Genomic DNA, 24,795 nt, shown 5'->3' on the forward strand with positions numbered 1-24,795 from the left:
TTTTTCAAAGTTTCAATCAATAAAAACACCTGTTATTGAATAAATATAAGATAGATAAGTTTAATACCATATTGTGGAACATTTCAGGCAAAACTAATAACAATTTCACGGAGACAAGATGGTAGCGGACCCAAAACCAGACAAGTTACATCGTGCAATCGGTTTGTGATGAACGATATGTGCAGCTTTACCAATGTTATAAAGTTTACAGAAATACAGAATTTACAGAAACCAGACCAGTTCAACAGTTTTCACTTTTTGTTATGTCATAGAAAAACAAATCACCAAGTATTGTACAGCAGCTGCCCCATAAGAAATGCTGTTATCACGGTCCATCTCTGTGTAGATCTTTAATCCTTGGTACAGAAATGCTCTGTTTGCATGCTGCTTGAAGACACTCCCTCTCCTTTGAGATTTGTGTCAGTACTTTTACTTGACCCTTGCTTTTAAATAAACCCTACACAGTATTTAAACCAAAGTTCATCTTATTATTATGCTCATTATATTCTGTATGCTGTATCAAAGCTGCAGTCGTGTGTTCTACCAGCTCTGCTCCCGGGGCTGTGGGACTTGGAGGTTGCTATTAGCTTGCAGCATCTGTCTCAGTTTGATGTAGACTTGGTTCAGACTTAATTAACCTGGATTTGGGCCAGGGTGTAGCTTTCTAATATCAGAGCAGCCAGTACCCATGTCTGATACTTGTCTTGCAATGCATTTCACTTTGGTGACAATTTTCCAAGTGCCAGTTGCAGGCCTTTAAACTTACATGGCAACACAATAAAGTAGAAAAGGTGAAGAAATAGTGAAGAAGCATTGGTTATTTGTACAGCAGAGTAATGTGTCCTAGAGGGAGCTATGTCAGTTTATTTAAAGGATTTTTAGTTTTCAATTACTTTCAAAACTAACTATGGTAAATGGTCATATTTTTGTCTAGCACTTTACCTCAAGGAACCACTCACCCATTCACACATACATTCATGTCTTAAGTGTCTTGCCCAAGGACACAACAACAGCGTTCATCTGTGAGAGCTGGAATGATGTTTATGTTGAGAGCAGGATTTGAACCACCAACCTTCAGATTAATAGACAAAAACTCTACCAACTGAGCTACTGTCACAGATGTTGAATACGACATTAAAAGAGCTTGACCGGTCACACAATGACTAAATACGAGACCATATATATGAAATAAATGTATATAATATCATTAACATGCACTCTCTTTAGATTCCACACACACACCTGAAACACTGAACACAAACTCGATATGTATGAATGAAGATGTGTATATAAATATCAGATTTTTTTCCATATCAGAGAGTGATGTGATGTTTGTGAACGAGCCGGCTCTTTTGAACGGTTGGATCCAGATCGCATTTTTTAAAATAGCTGAATCTTTTTCTTTCTTATTTGTATGCATTTTTATACTGATTATCACTGAATTGACAAAAGAATCAGCACAGAAGCAGAGCAGGCAGCAATGTGAGAGATTTATGCACCAAAAAATATTTGGCCTCATAATAACAGTTAGTTTTAAAATAATTATTATGGTAGTGCAGGTTAAACACACTCCCACTCTCAGTTTGGAACATTTTAAACACATTTAAGCCTTGGTCATTTCTCTCAGTGATTAGTTTGTAGATAATATGAGTTCTCACATTGGTTTCTGTAAAATAAATACAAGATTCGGATCCCATAAAAGAGCCTAAAGTCCCACCATTAACATCAGGCCAATATCAATATTAGCACTGATGTTTTAAGTCCTGGAAAGATTTATCAAAATGTTGTGGATTTACTTCATATTTCTGAAGACATCTGGCATAATATAAGACCTTTAACCATCAGGTGAACAGACATTAAAATTTGATATTTAATTATTTTATTTACAACTTTAATGGCAGCAAGACTTTGAAACTGCTGATACAGGCAGGGAAATGCAAGAAATGTGGATGGTTGTGTTTTTGGATAAGGAAAAAAAGTTAAGCACCACATAAGCTTTAAAAATATAGATAATTTCTGTAAATATTCGATTGGCAACTACCGCTAGCAGGATCACTTCAAATGAAAGAAAAAGAAAGTTGCTGAATACAGTGAGACATGGAGGGACACACTCATAGATTATAATTGCAATAACACCAAACGATATCCAGTTTTTATTAATCAAACTCACAGAGACATTGAAATAGTAACTGATAATTTGCTTTGACATCATGCTGGGGGTGTTCTGCATGGATGTCTATGGTGGAATGTTCAGCAGTTTTCATGGTGACACAATGCACACACCAGCAAACACAAAGACAAAAGGTTTTAAGACATAAGTCTTAAAAAGAAAAAAAAGAGAAATACAAAATGGATTGAAACAACACATTTTCAGGAGCCTGTGATCAAGGTGTGCGTTCATGATCCTGCTTAAGATTGATGTTTGATGTTCAGCAAAATAAAGAGACTAACCTAACTGAAAAACAGTTGGCTGATGTTAATTGAGAGGGATTTGTTTAACAGCATAAATCAGCTCACTGGTTGTAATTCCAGCTAAGTCACTTTTTTTTACCTTCAGATTGTAAAATGAAGCTCAAATTTCTTACTTCAAGAACAGAGCTTCAGACAGACCAGTGCATCCAGTTTACATCACACCCCCAGAGAATGTTGATGACATCAGCTGCAAAGTGGGCAAAGCAAGGCAAGTTTATTTGTAGAGGACAATTCGTACACAAAGTAATTGCTAAGTAAGTGCTTAACAGAATGACATTACAATCACAACACAAACCAATAAAAACTTTCAGTCATATGCACAGCTAAACAGAGCCAAAGTATCAATAGGTGTCAATATGTTGCAATCCTGAAAGTTTCCTGTGTTTCCTATGTAAATGTACTTTTAATGTCTCATTACTGGAAAAAAGGAACAAATAAGAGGGACAATTGACAGGAGCCAGAACAGCTCAGGAGGACAATCAAAAGAAAGGGAGGTGGACCCTAGACCCTAGATACAGCATAAGGGCATGGTCGATGGGGTGTCTCTGCTACAGCATTCGCACTTCTCGCAGCTCTCGACAACAGAGGCCAAACAGAGACAGAAATACTGACAGCAACAGCCTCCACAGCCTGCACAAGAGGAGAGCAGGTTTAAGAACAAACTCTTCAGCTCTACTGACCGAAGACACCTTTGGATTCGGCCCAATATCAGACAATACACTGTATGTGAACACAAGGATGATGAAGGGACTGCCCATGCACCAAAAAAAAACAAACAAAAAAGAAGATTTTTAAGTTAAGTTACTAATGCATTAGCTTTAAATTTAATTCTGGGGGAGTTTATAATTTTACTTCAACAAGAGTCAAAACATGTCTAAATTACACAATAGTCATTAGACTAATAATAATAAATGGCCTTCGTTCTTTCTTTAAATTGTCTATTTGGTTGTTTTTTTTTGACATAGGTATTTTACAACTCACTGCTATTTCTTGTATTTTTGTGCTTTTCTTATCAACTTTGTTTCTACAAACTGCCACTTAACTGATGTAAAACTATGATACATATTTATCACAATTAGAAAAACATGAAAACCTGTCATGTGCATGTTATCAGGTAAATTGGGCCACAAAGTAAGAATTAAAACAACTCTTACAAAATGATACTGATTTTGGGGTATTTTACTTTTATAAGGTATTAAAGAGGGAGCATTTTACTTATATGGGGTATTAAAGATGGGGTATTTTACTTTTATGAGGTACTAAAAAGGGAGCATTTTACTTCTATGGGGTATTAAAGAGGGAGCATTTTACTTCTTTGGGGTATTAAAGATGGGGTATTTTACTTTTATGAGGTATTAAAAAGGGAGCATTTTACTTCTATGGGGTATTAAAGATGGGGTATTTTACTTTTATGAGGTATTAAAAAGGGAGCATTTTACTTCTATGGGGTATTAAAGAGGGAGCATTTTACTTCTATGGGGTATTAAAGAGGGAGCATTTTACTTCTTTGGGGTATTAAAGAGGGAGTATTTTACTTCTATGGGTCATTAACTGCTGAAACATAACATATTTATTTCACTATGTTACCTTTTTATTGTGGCTAAAAACAACGTATTAACATATTTTATAAGTTTGACTCTGACTTCCCCCTCCCTCTGCCGTTTAGACTTGGCTTCATCAGTTAGTCCTTTGTATATTTTAATCCTTGGCTTAGTTCCAGTACTTCTGACCTTGCTGTGTGCTCTGGGACTCAGATGAGGAACCAGGAAGAAGTGGAGAACTTTCAGAGGAGCCCACCCCTGAACAGACACATAACCCTTAACCTTTCTTTCTGTACTGGATTATGGAAATATAGTATACATTCAGTCTTTACTTTGAAATCTTTAGATTCACTCTTTCACTCAGCCCTTTGTTTCATAACAGGCGATGAATTAAAAACCCATCACTGTACACTATGAAAAAATAGGTTGACCGTCATTATCTGTCAGAAGAGAACAACACAGTATGAAAAATATTTATAAGAAAATAAAAATACTACGATAAATTACCTGAATATTTCACTTGTTTCTTGAACTTTGATAAGGAAACTTTTAATACAAGATCTCATGATTGTGATCTTGTCTACATCTAAAAACTGGCCACACTAGAAAAGCTTCCGGTTGTTTTACTTCCCAAAAATGGAATCCATTTCAAGGACATTCAAAACTGGACACAATAGTGCCACTGATGCACTTTAGTCTGGTGATGAACATTTATAATCACACCTGCTCCTGTTTTTAATGTTTTAAATGGACCTATGCAATTATGTGTTTTGTTTTTGTTTGTATTGTACTGTGTTTTAACAGGGCGCTCATGAAAAAGAGAGTCCTGTGCTCTCATTGGGCTCTCACTGCAGAAATAAAGACACATAAAATGAATTGAATCCCACTTACACTAATAGTCAAAAGTTTGGACACACTTTCATTTTAGTTTTTTCTACTACCGGTATTTACATAGTAGATTCTCACGGAAGGCATCAAAACTATGAGAATTGTCGAGAAAACTACAAGTATGTAACCTCAAAATTTGTTTTAGATTTTTTACAATAGCCACCCTTTGCTTTGATCACTGCCTTTCACTGTTGACATTTCTAGACCCTGACAAGGCACATCTGTTAAATTGTGTAAAACATGAAAGAGCTGGGCCCTCTTACCTCCTTTGGCTGAAGGCTGCAAAGAAACAACTTCTGGATTCCCTGCCATTTGTGATCCTCTTTTTGGGCTGATGTTGGGTCCTTCCTGAGAGCTGTTTCACAAAAGCTGTCTGGTCTGAGAAGGAACAAAGAACCAAAACCAATAATACCAAGAATGTGTTGAAATATTTGCAACATTGTGCAACATTGTGCATTTTGCAACTTTGTAGCCCAGAATTGTTCCTGTTGATCATAGTGTGGAGTCTTTATATACCAATACTGACCATTCTGAAGGACCCCATGGTTTACATCACTACTTAGAAACAAGAAGTAATATTATTCACTCCCCACTGGTTTTACTGTTGATTTGACACATTGGACTTTACATAAGGTCAATAGTGCTTTTCCACCTTCAAGACACTCAAAGCTATTTACATCAAGGAACCACTCACCCATTCAAAGACCAGTGTGCACAGACACAGGGGGCGAGGTGGGTTAAGTGTCTTGCCTAAGGACCAACACAACGACAGCATTCATCTCTGGGACCTGAAATCGCACCGTTAACCTGTGGATCAGTGAATCTGAGTACTCTACCAGTGGGATTTGAACCTCCAACCTTTGGATCAAACACTCAACCAACTGTCACGCTGATGAGAAACAGACCGAGGGCACTGCCAAGGGAGTCAAATGCTCTCCACATGATGCTGGACTTTATTTAGGATTAAGGGAAGAAGACAGTGAGACAGTAGCTCAGTTGGTAGAGCGTTTCTCCACTAACCTGAAGGCTGGCAGTTCAAATCCCTCTCTTGACATAAACATCATTGCTGTGAGAAAGGCCCCAACTTTAAAGGGCCCGTAGTACGCTATTTTTTAAATCTGTTATAATGTTGTTTCCCCATCACAAACAAACCTGGAGTTGTGTTTTGTTTCATTCCCTCATGTTTAACACACAAACCTTGAATATTTAGGCTGAGTTCTTCTCTCAAACTGAAAACACTCTGTTCCCCCTTGTGATGTCATGTCGTAATACATGAAGTACTCCACCGTGTTTAAAAACTCCAAAGACCTTCAATAAAATCATCAATTGCCGATCTCTACTGAACAAAAGGTAAACTGTAGCTGTTATCTTGAAAACTACTGCTTCATGACATCCCAAGGTGGAACAGAGCATTTTGACAGACTAATAATAAAGTGTTAGTCAAACATTTGTGAATGAAACAAAACACAACTCCAGGTATATTTTTGAGGAGGTAACAAGAGTTAATTTTGCGTAGTGTAAGACCTTTAAAGGATGAACTGGTCAAGAATTACCAGGTCTCAAATCTAAGACTCTTCCACCACCAGCTGGCACTTTTCAGTGTGGATCATGTGGCCACTGTACACATATAAACAAGTCCATTGCGCTCAAGGGTTCATCTGGGCAAACAATAAAAACATTCTTCAAACAATATGAAAACTGCAATACACTCACTCAGCTGTGGATGGTTTTGAATTGGGCTCACAAAAGGGAGACTGAGAGACAGATTTGCATAATACAAGTATACCATCAGGTCAGAAAATCTTAATGATCCCATTGTAAAACATTTCAAGCTCTCAAACCAATGCAATGTCAACCAAATGAAAGTAATGGCCATTGAGGTGGTCCCCAAAACCATCTGAGGGGGAGACAGACTCAGGACACTAGCACAGAGGGAAACAAAAAAAGCAACAATACACAACCTAGACCTTTGTCTCTACATGGTGCAGTATCTTTTCTAATATAAACACGTGCCTTCTTTACTCTACACTGGCCATTTAGTAAATGATGTGTCCTTGCCTTTGTATTTGATCTGTGTCTTCTGCAGGTTGTGGACGTATCTATGTGTAGTATATGACTGTAGATCTTATTACTACATAGTTCTATATCATGCTACATAGCATGATATCATCGTACATACAGTCCCTTTAACCAATATAAATACAGTGAGGAAAATAAATATTTGAACACCCTGTGATTTTATCACATTGTATGATTTTTTAAATCATTTATTTGTATGTTACTGCTGCAAATAAGTATTTGAACACCTGTCTATCAGCTAGAATTCTGACCATGAAAGACATAAAGACACCTGTCCACCCCATACAATTAGTAAGACTCCAACTACTAACATGGCCAAGACCAAAGAACTGTCAAAATGCACAAGAGACAAAATTGTAGACCTCCACACGGCTGGAAAGGGCTGCGGGGCAATGCCAAGCAGCTTGGTGAAAAAAGATCCACTGTTGGAGCAATTATGAGAAAATGGAAGAAGCTAAACATGACATGTCAGTCTCCCTCGGACTGGGGCTTCATGCAAGATCTCACCTCGTGGGGTCTCAATGATCCTAAGAAAGGTGAAGAATCAACCCAGAACTACCTGAAAAGAGCTGGGACCATCGTTTCCAAGGTTACTGTTAGTAATACACTAAGACGTCATGTTTTAAAATCATGCATGGCACGGAAGGTTCCCCTGCTTAAACCAGCACATGTCCAGACCCGTCTTAAGTTTGCCAGTGACCATTTGGATAATCCAGAGGAGTCATGGGAGAAAGTCATGTGGTCAGATGAGACCAAAATAGAACTTTTTGGTCTTAATTCCACTTGCCGTGTTTGGAGGAAGAAGAATGATGATGAGTACCATCCAAAGAACACCATCCTTACTGTGAAGCATGAGGGTGGAAACATCATGCTTTGGGGGTGTTTTTCTGCACATGGGACAGGACGACTGCACTGTATTAAGGAGAGGATGACCGGGGCCATGTATTGCGAGATTTTGGGAAACAACCTCCTTCCCTCAGTTAAAGCATTGAAGATGGGTCGTGGCTCGATCTTCCAACATGACAATGACCCGAAGTGCACAGTCAGGATAACCAAGGAGAAGCATATCAAGGTTCTGGAGTGGCCTAGCCAAACTCCGTGTTTCTCAGCGACAGCCCAGAAACCTGACTGATCTAGAGAAGATCTGTGTGGAGGAGTGGGCCAAACTCCTTCCTGCAGTGTGTGCAAACCTGGTGAAAAACGACAGGAAACGTTTGACCTCCGTAATTGCAAACAAAGGCTACTGTACCAAATATTAACATAATTTTTCTCAGGTGTTCAAATACTTATTTGCAGCAGTAACATACACATAAATTATTTTTTTTAAATCATACAACGTGATTTCCAGATTTTTTTTTAGATTATGTCTCTCACAGTGGACATGCACCTAAGATGAAAATTTCAGACCCCTCCATGATTTGTAAGTGGGAGAACTTGCAAAATCACAGGGTGTTCAAATACTTATTTGCCTCACTGTAAGTCATAAGAAGAACACCTCACACAGGAGTGAGCACCTGTGTTTCCGCAGCCAGGCGGCGAACTAAATGAAACTGCCCACTGAAACACACACTTGAGTCATCGTGCTGACATCTGGTGGACAATATAAAGATTACATCTAATAAACTAAATGTTTTAGGCCCACAGTGCTGCAGGGTAAGACTAGTTGGCCAACAGTGATTTCATAAACACGCAGGTGTCTAAGGGATAAGAGCAGGAAATCAACAGTGTGTCCCACAGAGGGAGATGCACAAACTGCCCCTAATGTGGAAGGAAGTCTCAAATCTCTCAAATATTCCCAAACAAAATGCATTAGTTCTTTCCTAGACAAACTGCCCCTTTAAACACTTGGCCCCGTGCGCGCGCGTGTGTTATGGGCACAACAGAACTCCTCACAAACCAGAATAGACTGTGATGACAATGTGCTGAGGGCTCCAGACATGAGAGGTGACATATAGGCCTTTAAATATCCGGAGGACACAGAGGCTCTGTTACAACGCGCACTGCGCCCGCGCGCCTCACACATCTGCTCCGCGCGGGCGTACTGCTCCGGGATAAAGCACGGTCATGTGACTCGTGTTTTTTTCCTCCTCTTTTCTCCTCCTCCTTCGAAGTTGAGGCAGGAGCGGAGTGCACAGCAGAGCTAAGTGGTGGCGCAGGGTCCCAGCTCGCGTTCTCACCGCGGATGAACTCATTCGGTCCTTTTTCAAACACATTGTTGCATTTTGTGGCTGTCCGTGACGTTTCTAAACGCTTTCCGTCGCGATGGCGGGGGCTATCATTGAAAACATGAGCACCAAAAAGTTGGTGATTGTGGGAGTGATCCTGCTGCTGTTCCAGGCGTTCGCTTTCATGGTGGGCGGATTAATCGGTGAGTGTTTCTCTTCTCTGTATGGGATACTTTTTGGACTTTTTGTGCGTAACCACTTTACGCGCTGCGCACACAGGCTCACGCTGCTGAACATGGGCTGTTTTCTAGAAGGGGAAAAGTTGAGCATGTGTTTCTAATGATGACTGTGGTTTTTTTTTCTTTATAAACTTTAAGCCAAATGCCATGTAAAAGGTTTACTAATCTACCCTTTGCCTCTGGAGTTTAAATAAGACTCTATGGCCACTTGTGGTGACACAAAACATGGACTTGATGACACCAAAAGTAGCTCACAGATAGCCTCCAAAGCTAACGCGAGTGCAGCAAATCAGTGCGCAGCGGCCAGGTGCTGGTGCAGACATGCCTCACGATGCTTCAAAGCGCTCATACATTTCACACACTGGACTGCTTTTTCCTTCCGCCAGGATCATCAAGAGTAACATAAAGAGAGGCGCATTTTTAAAGTCTCGTGTCCTGTGAGGATCTGACATTATTTTGGTAGCACCTTTGGCCTGAAGGACCAGAACTGACCTACATTTAGACCACCTACATTTAGACCACCTACATTTAGACCACCTACATGCAACTGGATGCTAAAAGAACAATCCTAGAACCTTCATTCTATTTGATCCAACCTCCTGGTTAGATGTTTCCACCTCCTCTTCATCCTCTTCTTCATCCTCCTGTTCTTCCACCTCCTCCTCCTCCTCTTCCTCTTCTACTCCTGTTTGTAATGTCTTTCTTGTGTGAGAGCCCCGGGCTGTACCTTTCTGCAGACTCCCTTCTCCCCAAATCCCCATCACTCTCTGCATTGGAACCGCCCTCCACCCTCCACCCTCCACCCAGTGCCGCACACAGCTGCCAGGGCTCCGTGTCGCCCGGAGAACCTGTCAGCTTTCTTTAAATTTAACCACCCACTCGGACCTTGTAGTTTAGCTCTTTGCCAATGCAACTACTAAAATGGAAGAAAAAGTTTGTAAGTGGATGTAGAACCATTCACACAATTCACTTATGCGAGGGCTGCCATATCTAACTGTGATAAAGACGCAAATAAAGAGTGATAAGCTTTTGACCCTTTCCCTGATATGACTAGGTGTATATCTGGAACATTTCCACTTTTAAAGGTTTTCTATCTAGTTTAAATGGTTACCTATCCATAGGTTTCAGAGTAATAGAAAATTAGCACTGTTGCCATAGAAATAATCATTAAAAACAGAATATTTTATCTTTTGGATGATCAAAAGTCCCAAATATCACCTATAAACAGGAAGCTGAAATCCACTAATAAGCTGCATTGGTAATTCGTACATAAAGTAACTGACAGTACTTTACAGAATAAGAAAGACATTAAAATGACAATACAACACATCAAAACATAAATAATCATCATTGCAAATTAGAGCGGCACAAAAAAAAGGTTTCGTCCATGTATTATGACCAGTGGTGGATGAAGTACTCAATTTTGTTAAGTAAAAGTACAGATACAGATGTAAAAAGTTACTCAAGTACAAGTATTAAAAGAAAAAATCTTCATAAGTAAAAATATTTAAGCTCCCGTTTAAAAATGCACTTTGAGTAAAAAGTATTTCACACGTTCACAAGTGTTGTTAATTTGTTAAAGTGTGAAAAGCAGTCATATTGATTAAAATGCTACATATTTTGGGCAACAGTAGCAATACAAATTTTTTTTTTTCTTGATTTTTCTCATGATTTTTTTGTGTTTATTTTTGTTTGCTCTAATCCGAAGCTTCAACTCGAAAACTTCAGTCAGGATGTGACCACGAACATGAAGTACTTATCCACTGCAAAATGTACTTAAGTAGAATGGTTAGGTATCTGTACTTTACTACTTGTACTTTGTTACCTTCCACCACTGATCACGACTGACTAGATTGTGATTTATGTTTTAAAATCAAGATTCAGTCCACGGCACACATGTCCAAGGGCATCCAGAGCTTAAAATATCGCTGCTTGACTAATATGAAAATCTCTGGACCTCTACAAACATGCTTTTAAATGCTAAAGTAAACTATAGGGTTACTTTTCCCCCATTACAAACTCAAGACATTTTATTACCTTAAACATTGTAATACTAAAAAAGTCTGTGCAGCTTGACAGTTTGATTCATTGTGAAGCCGAAGCAGATGATAGATGCTGCTCTTATGAAACTAGCTCCTGACTTGAAAAACTAAAACACAGAGTACAGCGACGCATTCATCACCAGTCACTCATTTTGTACAAATATTTCTGTATAAATAAATCATACTTAATAAACTGATCATGGCTAATGTTCAGGAGTCTCTAACTGCAGTATTGGCCTTCTGCTTGAAGAAGTTTTAAAAGTTTAACCTGTTTTGCAGTACGGTATTAAGCCGTAAAGCCTATGTATCTGCGTGGAGACAGGCAGGTGATGTCAAAAGGCTAATTTACAGGTCAGATCTGCGGAGAGACGACCCCGCTCACAGTAAGAATGCATGTTTTCCAAGGCATTTTGAGCAGTAGACACGCCTGTAATTGAACCACTGCCAGATAACTGCGTTTTACTGTTTACCATTTACAAAGTCTTGAAATATAATGACTTACAAAATGTCTGGATTTATATTTAAAGTAAAAAACATGATGGCTCCAAACTGTGTCCATAAAGTTAAACTGACCCCAAGGTGCAACAGTTTAGACGATGATCTAAAGTCCCGTACTTTTGTTGTTCATGTTTGAAAAAATGTTTAAAACTAAAGCTCTTTATTTATCAGTGAAAAGTTGTAAATTATGAAGTTGCATTTATTACATGTATGTTTTTGTTTACGGCTGCATTATATTTTCAGATTGCCCAGTGAGAACAATGTAGAAATGTGAGAATGATGCGCATAAGAAGATTAGTTTCTGCCTATACCTTTTCGGTCTTTGGTATTTGATTTAGCTGGGTGAGACATCCTGTTGTTTTGATTTTGTTGAGGCAGGCACAGGCAGAAGTTACATAGTGTGGCTTTAAAGTTTATCATCTCTATATCCTATGCATTATCGTGACAGGACAGACCTATCCCCAATACCCATTTCCACCATATTCACCATCAGCGCTCTACCCCTGCCCCAGCTCCCCCCCGGCTCACTCTACCATAAATTAGCCGGTTCGGTTTGCTCTGGGCTGAGATGGTTTTAATGAAGCCAGATTCCATTGTGTTTGCCCGGTGGCTGGGGCCGGTGGGGGTAATTGAGTATGAAGGGGGTTTTCTCCTCTCGTTACCCAGGCCGGAGGGACACAACATGGGGTCAGCGTTGGGCATTCTTATGGACACACGGGGATAGGACCAGGATGAAGCAGGGGTCAGGGATAATTGAAATCAAAGCGGCTTCTCGTATATGTGTGGGCCTTTTGGATGCAGGGACTTTCACGCCGAGACAATGAGCAGGGGGTTGTAAATGTTTTATGGACTTGTCTGTTACTATGTGAAGGGTGTGTCAACTGTTTAGGGCTGCGGGGCTTTAGTGGTGTAGTCGAACGTTTGTATTGGTTGAGTTTTATTTAGATTATTAGAAGGATTCGTCCGGGACAGCAGCAGAAGTTAATCAGTGAAGGGATGAGTTGGATGTAGATTAGATTTTTTGTGAGGGATTTTTTTGGTGTTTATGTAAAACGTCAGATCAAACTCATGATTTAAGAGTCTGAATCATTGTATAAACACATTGTGCATACATTCCCTAGTACTTTTTCAGCATAAATTGTAGTTTTTGCATGAACCCCTGTGCAGTTTGGGTCAGATGCATAGAGATGCATAATGGAGCTTTTGCAATGATTTGGACCAAGTATTTTAGATGGATCTACAGACCTAAACATTTGTAATCTACCTGTAGTTCATAGAGGAATTTAAACGTGCACTATGTAACTTTTCTGTTGGAGGTTCCACCACTACATGGATATGGTATTGCTTTGCCAGGAATGCTCCACAGTTTGGCATTTAACTTCTCTATCTCCATGGAGACAAAGCAGGCAGGTAATTTTTTTGCAATACGTAAATAAATGGGTTATGGTTTTTAATGCCATAATTGGGAACATTCCACCCTCCGCTCTAGCATGGAGACCCTCTAACAGAAAAATTATATCAGCTGTACCTAAATTTCACCTTTTTAATATTATTCAGCGTTTATTCTTTTAAAAGTAAACTTGTACTGCCTTACCACCTTAGCCCTGGGAGCTTTTATTCTGTATACTTTTTGAAAAACAGGTTTATTTCAACTTGCATACACAGCGCCATTGTTTACAGCAGGGTGCAGAGATTGAGGCCAAGCAGTTTAATTAAGGTTAAAAGCAATCGCCAGTCAGACAAGTTTTATCGTAGGGAAATTGTGCACTCAAATAATCATAAAAAGTCTATAGAATATACATTTCAGCACGTTCAACTGAAAACACCATATGCCACTTCCCCCACAGCTGTTCTGTTGATACTCACATGAAACAATTGGATCCATGTTGTAATGAGTTGTGTTTTGACAGGGGGAAAAAATGTCAGTCCCTACACTGGTATTGATGAATATTTGCTAGTAATGTCACACTCTTTCAATACTAATTAACTGATTCAATACTTGATACAAATTATGAACGAAGAAAATAAAACATGCTCTTTTTTCTTAGTAATGGGATGCAATTTTCATACAGAAAATAATAGCACTTTAATACATTATGTGAAAAAGCTCAAAATGACACAAACTGTTCAGGAAATCTCCAATTTTGTCTTGTTTTTCAGTATTGATACTTGCTCAAATGAGTATCGATTTTCTATATTCACGTTAGTAGGCTATAGATTAGTATCTGATTTCCGATACTTTGGACAACCTAATATCAGGTAGCGACAGATACTTAAACGCTACATCCCTAATTAAAATTCTCTTCTAGGAGCTCGCTTTTTAGAATTTGGCATCAGCCCTGGCGTCTGGTTGTCACCACATTAAACCATCATAATTTGTTTAGGGGAGACCTTATTTCACCTCTGTTCATTTCCAAACTCCATTTGTGAGTTTGCAGTGTTTAAAATCTGAGGCCAGCCATTGTCATAAGAAATGCTCAACGGATTTATTGTGTTTGTCTGGAGCTACATGCCCAAAACAAAGAGGCTGTGTTAGCATGTTAGGACGATAATGGCCAAAATGGAGGCAACTAGGTAAACATTGTGTGCCACAGCTGACATATTGACATATTTAACATCAGTAACGGTTTTAAGACATGAACAGCCAAGTTTTAGATTTTATTATGACAACACAAACATGATCTTTAATTATTAATGTGAAACTGAACTGAAAAAGGATAAAACGCTCCTCTTTTATGAAAGTGTCACTCAGGAGCAAACCCAAGAAAAACACAACATGCAACTCTTAAAATTTTTTGGTTTGTTGCAACTTTGGGCCCTTTTAAAAGTTGCAAAGAATCTGATTTGGCAACTGTGATTCAGAATGTACTTCCAGATTTTATGACCTTACAACAAAGAGGCTGTGTTGGTGTGTTTGCATGATAATGATGGATCTACTTCCTGGCGTGGATGTGAAGGTAATTGAGGAGCAGAGACAAACATGGGACTCGTCAGCCTCATGAATCTCAATGTATAAACGAGGTAATTGGCCCCTCAGAACTGTCAGGAAATTCCCTCCGATCACAGCCAACAGGAACAATCTCACCTCCAAAAACTATAGAAACAACTCATTTTAAAGTGAGATGTTTTCAGATCTTTTGCTCTGACTTGTTACATCAGAGGAAGTTGGATTTGTGGTTTTAAAATTTAAAAGCTTCCAAACAAGGCTACTGCTGCAATTCAAAGATGCACTATGTGACTTGGAGATGTTATGTTGATTCATCAGCATTCTCTGGGGATGTGATGCTAACTGTAGGCTCTGCTCTGTCTGAAGCTCTGTTATTGAAGTTGGATTTTAATCTAAGCTTTCTTTTAACACAATCTGACCACAAAGAATTAACTTGGCTAAAACTATAAAGGTGAGCTGATTTGTGCAGTTAAACAAGTCCCTTTCTTCATTCATTTCTTTCATTTATTTGTCATACACTTCTTGCTGGCAACCAACAAGCGACTAAAAAGGCATTTATCCTTCTTCATCCAGTCCTGTGGTACACATCCAAAGAAGGCAGTTTTTATTCGAAAGGGAAATGTTCTTTTGAATATGTCCTGCAATGTTTTATGAACGTCAATGCAGTATTGCTTAATCAGTGGGCAGAATATGGAAGTGTTCCTGTTGCTGATTTCCGCATTTTCTCCAGCAGATAGGAGGATTTCTGTCATATTGAGTCTTCTGACATGGGTTAATAAAGTATCTAATCAAAGTTTTCCAGCCAAACTCCATCTATGTGAGACAGTACATCTCCACTGATGTTACCATATAAAAGTCCGTTTTTCCTCTGATAATTTTTATTCCTGCTTTCTCCCATTAGTGCCTTAATCTTACCAGTTGAGTGGGACTTGTGATTTGTCATACGTTTATACAGAAATTGAGTTTCTTATTGTTATTACCATTATATGCATTTTTAAGCACTTTTTTAAGCTGACTTTTTTATCTGACACCATATGTATCTTTGAGTCTATGCTGTATTTGCAAGTATCGATAAAAATCTCGCTTTTCCAAATTATATTTAGGTTTCAGTATTTTGAAACTAATTGATTTGCCATCTTTAATCAACTTGCTTATTATTGATAATCCCTTGGAGACCACATTTTGAATGATGAATCTAGTCTGTTTGGTAAAACATGAGCATCATATGCATACCACTTCAAAACTGTGATGTCTGTATCCAATTTGAATTCTTTCACTACATTTTTCCACACAGAGAGTACACTCAACCCATTGATTACCCACCCGATCTATACATTTTTGTATATTTGGGTCTGCCAAGGTCACTTTTATTTGGACAGAAAATGTGTTCTCCTCAATACTTTCTCATTGAGCAGTGTATGATACATCACACCAGTTAATCACGTTCTTCATCTGTGCTGCCCTGTAATAATTCCTTAGGGATGGCAAACCCCATCCTCCTTTATCTTTAGCCAATTGTAAAGTTTTGAAGCTGACTCTAGCTGGCTCTACTTTGTCCCACTCATTAAACATGTTCTGATCAATATGTATAGGTACAGTCTGAAACAAACAACAGTCGTAACATCATTTAATAGGCTGTACCTGAGAATATAGAGTAAAATAGGGGATCAAATTCCATAGTTTTTTTTTAATATATTTTTTTTAAGGAAAGGGGTATAGTTGATTTCAGATAATTTAGTTTGGTCCTTTGGTATGTTAATACCCAAGTATTTCCACTGGTGGATTATAATTGTGGGAAAGTGTCTGAGTTTTATTCATATTAATTTTATATCTGGATACTTTGCTATATTCTTCACACAAATGCTCCAGTTTAGGTAGGGAGTTTGTAGGTTGTTCTAAATAAATTAAAATGTCATCAGTGTAACAAGCTGATTTTTGCTCCTTTCCTTTGATGGTTACACCCTTGTTGTGGTGGTCCTGTCTTATGGACGGGGCCAGAGGATCTAAAGCGAACGGGAGGGGAGACCAGGCACATCCCTGTCTATTTCCTCTTTTGCTGTTAACTTTTATTCTCGCAGTGGCTTTCGTATACAAGACCTTAGTAGTTTCAATAATTGTTTCATGTAGGCCAAATTCATATAGAACTCTATAGAGAAATTCCCAATTAACTGAATCCAATACTTTTTCAGTGTCAACACTTACAAGCACAACTTCAGTTTTATTTTTTTGTACATGGTCTATAACATGAGTTCTGTGTATATTAACATGCATCGGGCGGTTTCTTATAAATCCTGTTTTGTCGTTATGTATCACCACAGGTAAAAATTCCTCCATCCGTCTGGCCATTATAGAGGTGAATAGTCTGTAGGAGTTTTCAGACTATCTTAAAAGTTTTTTTTGGCTCTGTTAATCTTTGCATTGTGTCACTATGGTAACTGATGAACATTCTGCCATGGATATATGTGTAGAACACCCCCAGCTTGATGTCACTGCAAAGTATGAATTACTTTGTTCCACAGTAGTACATTAAACTTAGCCTTTCTATATCCATAGAGACAAGCACATGTCACCACCAGGTTTGGGGTCATATCTGTGTATTGGCTACCCTACTCAGTCATGAGTGTGACAGTCAGGGGTGATGAGTTTACATGGAAAGTCTATGGAGGATGGGCTTCAAGGCTTGACCAACATTTCAGCTTTTGGTTTCATGCATCCGGATTGATACGTTGAACTTTTGATGAAATTCACAAGCCTGCATTTGAGGGCAGATGTTTGAAACATGTAAAGACGTCCAATTAGACACGTTTGGTACAAAATGGCAAACAAACAAAAAAAACAACAACAATTTGAATAAAATTTTGAAAATGCCTATACACATTGTCAATCCAAAAGTAGCTTTCAAGCTAGTATTAAACTTAATTGGAAAAGTTATAACCCCCATTTTTTTTTCTAAATGACATGTTCTTTCCACATTCTTTAAACTTGAGCCTGCTTTAACCTCTTCAAAGACTGGCATGCACGCTCAGACATAAGACCAGATAATTGCGGGGGGTGTAATGGTTGACTTGTATCCCTATGATAACAGCAAACAAATGTAGTGCTCTTACAGTTCCTCCAAAGACGGCGTTTAATTCAACAGTCGTTGTGTAACATGTTTAATCCTCCTCCAATTCATTGTTATCTCGTGTGATTTTTTTTAAGGGCAGCATGTCTCTACAGGGCTCACATACTTGGGGATGTGTGGTGCACTATGGCAATATGATTTTCTTTGGTTGGCTATTTTGGCTGTAGGGCAAGTGCACTAACCACTATGTGACAGTGTTCTTTTGAATTGCCCATACACAGTGTATTCTATATTTCAATTAATGCCACTTTTGTTAATGTTAACATTGTTGCCATAAACTAAATATTATTTTGTGAAAAGTCCTCAAAATGTCTCCTTTTTAAACAGGAAGTTAAACCATGACTACATATATTTAGTGTAGTATTTACTATAACTTTTTTTGCCAAAAAATGACTAAAATAAAAGCATGTTTCTCATTATAGATGTTTTTATTTCACTGAAAAACATGGAAAAACATGAATCTTTACTCTGAGCAGGCTTGCATCTCCACAAACCTGACTCTTATTTGGCCTGGAAGAGGGCCGTCTCCTGCTTGATTCCATGGAAAGGTCGTTCCTTTGGCTATAATATTCCATAATATGGCATAAAAATTTGCCCATCTCCATGAAGAATGTTTTGAAGTATGGTTTGCACTTTGTTTCCATGGAATCATGCAGGTGACTTGAAATTGTTGTTTTCTATTTACTATTTACTATTAAACTGCCCATAACGCCTTTTTAGATAAGAGTAAACCAAATCTTGCCTTTTCTTACCCTGCAGCCCCCAGCCCCACCGCAGCCGTACATTACCTGGCAACCAAATGTGTGGACAATGTGAAGCACCGACAGGATTCTAAGTGGTTCATGCCGTGGGGACCCAACCAGTGTGACAAGATCCGCTCCTTCGACGAGGCCATGGCCAAACACATCGAAGCCAACAACATCGTGTTCGCTGTGCACATCCCAATGCCCTACAAGGAGATGAGCCCCTGGTTCCAGTTCATGCTGGTCATCCTGCAGTTCGACATCGCCTTCAAGATGTACAACCAGATAGGTGAGGAGGGGTGAGGGATACTGGGGAGACTAAAGAAGTGATTGTCTAAAAGCTTCATGGGGTGTCAAAAGTATCAAATCAAATACTAATAATTGAATAGCATCAAAACTACTTATTTCAGCAGGTATGAGTCACATTCACAGGACAGAAATTAACTAACTGAATAGCTTTAGAATGATGTTGAGCTGTATCAGAACAAGTATAAGACACATAAACTTGTATATGCCCATGGACCACTATGGAACATATCTGGACGATTACACAGATATAACACCACATAGTAATACAAAAGAAAGTACTATTATTTAATGTCGAAAATCACATTCTATTTTATCTAATCCACAGCTTCTACATTTTCTCCTCTTGCAAAGGTCTTCTAGATTCTAACTCATGTCAGCACTTGGCTTTTTCTCACAATGGACAGTCAAATATTTGCAGTTGCCCCGCGAGAGGAGTGTAGCCTTTAAACGTTCCCACTCCGTGTCACTTCACATATAACTCACTTGTACTCAGTCCGTTTCACTATTATTCCCAATGCAAAAGTCCACACATTGTTGTTTGGGATTGCTCGAGGTAGCACTAGGAATGTGCGTGGAGATTGGATTTCTGTTTAAGCTGACAAACAATGATGGATGCGGTGGTGGTGTTGGTGGTTTAGACCCTACGGGGGCTGGGAGAGGAGGAGAAGGGGAGACAGGGAGGAGGGGGAGAGAGGATGTGGACTGGGTTGAAAGCCGGTTAGCTCTGGGCAATGAAGTGGTTATCTAATCCAGGAGAACAGAGAATTAACCTGGTTTCAACATGACGTCAAGAGAAGTTGAGTCAGAGATATTTTTTTTTTTTTTTTTTGAGACAATAAAAAACTACACTTCCATTTCCAGTGCGGTGTTTAGTTGCTGGAGCACTCTTTTGTCAGCAATCCAAATGAATAATGAAAATAAATAAAATGTGTTCACAATGAATGCATGGTCAGTTTGAATTACGGTTGTAAAAGGCATCAATAGATATTCAAATATTAATCAGTATTTAAGACTAATATTGACATGGGACACTAATCAGATACTGTACAAACCACCTAATCACCTTAACAGGACAAAAATGGCACCTTACTTTTGGATAGATTTGATGTATAGCAGATCTAGTAGTCCGCATGGTACTATAAAAGTACTTTTTGTGTTGAATGATCACATCACAAAACTGATGCTGAGTAGTAAACCTTTTCCTTACTATCAAAATTGAGTTTATGAGCACTTTTCACTTTCATGAAAGGGAACATTAAAATACCACTGATAAAAGCTACAGTTTGCTTATTGAGAACATATTCCATGGTGAGGATGAATCATTTTTTGGAAATTGCAATTTAAATATTTGAATAAATGCAGTAAATCCAGAGAACAAAACTTCCCCCTCGTCTCCTCTGCTGTCTTCCCTGAGTGTGGAGGAGCAGCGTCTCTACTCCGTGCACCACTCCTCATACCATCTTATCTATTCTGTATTGCACCAGCCTCCTGTTCCTTATTATCTAATTGCTTGTATTGCTCATAGGCTTGTAACTTCACTTCTTGTAACCCTCTCTGTACTCACACAATCACAACGTAAGAATCAAACAGACTGCAGACAGTGACTCAGAGGTGACAGGCCCAGAGGAGAGTCCAGATGTTACACTCATTCAGATGTTTACAGGCTGGAGCCTAATGACACTGTAGCAGAACACCAGACCCTAGTTTAACAACATGAAACAACATCAAAAAGAGCAATATACAGTGGGTGACTAAAAAATAAAAGACTTCCTTTTTTGAAAAACAAATACAAATCAAAGTAGATGTCAGAAATGTGCAGTTTTTTTTAAAGGCAGATTTTTTTGAAAAGTTTATTAGTACAGAACTCGAATATAAGTTTTGATTTTAGTAATGTTTCTGTTGTAGATTCCTTCACCTGCTTGTTTCCACTGAGAAGTTATTTGCTTTGCCTAGAATGTTCCGCAGTCTGCCATTTCACTTATTTATCGCCATGGAGACAGCATCAGGCCAAGATACAGGTCAGATCTGTGGAGAGATGATCTTCGCTTACAATAAGAATACTTTTTTTTTTTCAAGGTTTTAAGCCATAAAAACACCTGCAATTGAATAAATATGTTATTGTAGTTAATGACATATTGTGGAACATTGCAAGCAAAAGAAATAACATATCCGTGGAGACAAGCTTTTACCTGACCACACACCAGAAACACCATGGCGCACTCTTAACTGATATTGCAGTATTTGCCGTATTGTATTGCGCAGTGTTTTCCAATATCTTTAGGGCACAGTTGAAATGAATCTTTTTTTCCCTCATATTGACTGAATCATATTGATCCCCATTTATACTTTTGAAAAAATTGCTTTCAGTATTTTAAACTTAAACCATGCACAATACTAGCTAACACACAGTTTATTCCTCCAACGGCTGTCGATAAAAGTGGTTTGGAGCAGAAGTCAGAGGATTGGCTGTCGACCTCTCCATTAAAAAGACCCGAGCTGATCACTGACCCTTACAAATGCCAAAATCGTGATCTTGGTTAAATTTGATGAATTGCACAGCCCTACACGCATCTCATCTTCCTGTTCATCTTCCGTTTTCTTATGAGTTGAATACGGCTGCTCTGACTACATGCCCCCTCTCATAGTGCCCTCCTCCTCCACCTGGCCCACTCCACCCGCACTCAGCAGCCTTGGCGGGGGTCCAGCCATAACACAGCTGTAGAGAGGGCTTAGTCTCCCCCGTAATGGTGGCCACACTACATAGGAATGCTGGGATGTAGCGAGCTTTAGAGAACCTATTTTGAGAGATATTATAAGGTGTTTGGCATAATTGTGATTATATTTAGAGTCTTGCCGTGTGCTATGAGCTAAGAATTCACATGTAATAACAATATGTACAGTATTCAAATTTTTCAAGACATTGCCTTTAAAACTCAATGCAAAAGATGATAAAAATGAACTAAAAATGCAGTAAATCCACACTGCTGACAATGTATACTGCCATTGTGTCATTGGGCAAGTCGCTTCACGTCACTCCGGTCAAATTCAAGGGGCTTTCTGTTATGTCTAGTGGCAAAACTGGTTTAAAAAAAGCTATTGGATCTCATTATGGTTAATAATATGATTTGGGGAAAAATTTTTCTGACAAGCTTTATATTTTTTATTTGTTTTAATAAATTGGTTCTGTTAAAAGACTGAAATATGAACTGACAAACTAATAATCACATTTCAGAACATGTTTATACAGATCTACTTTTTTTTTTTAAATGCAGAATAAGACAGATTTTGATTGTGGAGAAAAGGGTGGTCTTCAAATTCAAAACCTTGCATAAATCCTGCGTATCTCCATATTCTACATCGTTTTCATACAGCGCAGCTCTACATATTTAGTGCGTCTGTCTGCGTCAGTCCAGTGTCTCCGTGGAAATGAGGGAGACAGGGGCAGACTTGGAGAGCTTTCACTGCAGAGGCCACCGGGTTCCTTCCTCTTGACTGGAGTGTGTTTCATAACGTCACCACTCTGAGCTGTGGCAGAGTGCACTTGGCTTTGTGATGGAGCCAACGATGCAGGTGGAATACAGTCTGGAGGTTTGGGATTAGGGTTGTAGTTTTCAAAAGTATCAAAAATCTGACGCTAATTGATGCTTAAACTATAGTACTGAAGTATTGATACTAATGAGTCACATTCGCAGGACAGAAGTGAAGCTTTTCTGAATAGATTTATGATTTTGAGTTGTATCAGAATAAGTATAAGACGCATAGACTAGTATACACCATGGACCACTATGGAACCTACCTGGACGACTGATGGATTATACAGATATAAGGCCACATGGGAATATTGTTTTTATCGTCATCGTTCCTTAGTGTCGAAATCGGGTTTGAAATGTTAGTATCGTGACAACACTACTCTATAGTACTTTATAAACTCTCCAGTCTTGTAGGTCTCTCTCTCCATTGAACTGAGAGGTCAGGTGTCTGTCAGCAGGAGCTCATTCCACAGGACCACACTGGACTTAAGCTCATTACAAACAGCACTGTTCCATCAGACCTCAGTTCCTTTTTTAAAGCTGCCATTTTGAGGACTCTTTTTTTCAATGTGTTAAAGGGTTGAGATTAAAGCTACATGCACATTTTGGCATAAGACTAAAATTAAATCATATTTTTCTTTTTTTTTTCTTTTTGGTTATTTATTGAACTGAAAAATTTACTCCAAACTGATTTACATCTCCACAAACCTTTAGTCTGGAGGGGGGTTTCTCCTGCATGGCTATAATATTCCACAGTATGGTATCAAACTCCATGGGGAATGTCCCAAAGTATGGCTTTAACTTTCTATTTCCCTGGAATCATGCAGTTGACGTGCCACTCCCAGAAAGTTACATACTTTACAGTTAGAATTTTGTGATACTTGAAGGTAAAATTATCCACAAAAGTGCAGAAATGTCACTGTATACTGTGTTTTTCACATTTTAGATAGTGATGTCATACTCCCAGATGGCAGCAAAAGCCATTTATTCCACATTTATTACATTGTATTTGCCATTTACCAAATTTTGAATCTGATTATTTCTATTAGTGACTAGATGCTCCAACTCACTGTAACACTACACAATTCTGCATTTTTACAATATTTCAGCTGCCCCCCTCCAGTATTAAATATTATCGTCCTATAGAATGTTGTGATGTCATCTGAAACCCAGCTATAAATGATGTACTTTAAATATAAAAATGTTGTATATCCCTCCAAGAACATTCACAATTTTGATAATCTGCCCACCTCCACCTTGGCTATCATTTCACCTTTTAAAGCACAACCTCATTCTTAATCTCTTTACTTCAGCCTTGACATTAAAGTGTTGTTTTTCCTGTTCCAGAGGATGGAGCTCTGGTCACCATAGACGTGGGACTGGCCTACAGAGACGACACGATGAGCGAGTGGACTGAGATGGCCCACTCCTTTGAACAGAGGAAACTCAGCTGCAACTTCACTACAGACAAGGTGAGAGCAGAGACACATACACTTAACCACTTCACCATGTAAATTGATAATAACTTTACACTATATGCAACATCAACTGTCAAAAAATGTAGTTAACCATTAGCGATCCTCGGTGGTGCTCCTCTCTGGTGCCAGCTGCCTGATTTTTAAGGCAGATTTGGCTCTCCACGAATTCAAGTAGGCGTGTCCCAAGCAGCACTTCTCATAAAATGATTATTTATGTTTGTCTGCGGAGTAATTCTGCTATCACTAGTTGTCAGGTCACAGCTCCACAACCTCAGACTGTAAGATTTCAACATGTTTGGATATTTATACATTTGGATATTCACACTTGTGATATACTTTACAACAGCCAATCGGAGAAGCCAGGTCACAGCGCCAGCCTCCGTTGCCTAGGGATGCCTCTTAAACCATAGAAATTGTGTATAGGGCAGAAACACTGAGTTTGTGAAAATGTTTTTATTAATCATCACATCTACAAGAAGGATTTGAGCCACACGTGTCTCTTCTTTCATATTTGCTGTACAAGAGTTAATGCAAAGAGCCACTGATGCCACTCCTGTTGTATTCTCATGTATTTGTTTCATTGACAACCCTTTAGATCATGTGACACATTCAGTCCTCCGCTTGTAATCGTTTCTGAGAATTCTGCGGCGTGGCTGTCCTTCATGCTACTGTGAGCTGAATAATAATCATTACAAACTCTTCTTATGTCTGTGGCCCACACACTTTGACACGTCTTTAAA

The 24,795-nt window shown here is 38.8% G+C and overlaps 1 protein-coding gene across 1 annotated transcript in view; it reads left to right on the forward strand.

Moving 5' to 3' along the window:
• Positions 1-8,888: 8,888 nt before the first annotated feature.
• wls (Wnt ligand secretion mediator) overlaps positions 8,889-24,795 on the forward strand; it is a 34,394-nt gene continuing 18,487 nt past the window's right edge. Inside the window, exons 1-3 of the mRNA XM_033982926.2 lie at positions 8,889-9,348; positions 18,755-19,027; positions 23,925-24,049. Coding sequence (XP_033838817.1) covers positions 9,243-9,348; positions 18,755-19,027; positions 23,925-24,049 — 504 coding nt within the window. The 5' untranslated portion in view covers positions 8,889-9,242. The remainder of the gene's footprint in view (positions 9,349-18,754; positions 19,028-23,924; positions 24,050-24,795) is intronic.

The sequence above is a fragment of the Periophthalmus magnuspinnatus genome, chromosome 17, assembly GCF_009829125.3.
Source record: "Periophthalmus magnuspinnatus isolate fPerMag1 chromosome 17, fPerMag1.2.pri, whole genome shotgun sequence".
In the NCBI taxonomy this organism is placed as follows: Eukaryota; Metazoa; Chordata; class Actinopteri; order Gobiiformes; family Gobiidae; genus Periophthalmus; species Periophthalmus magnuspinnatus.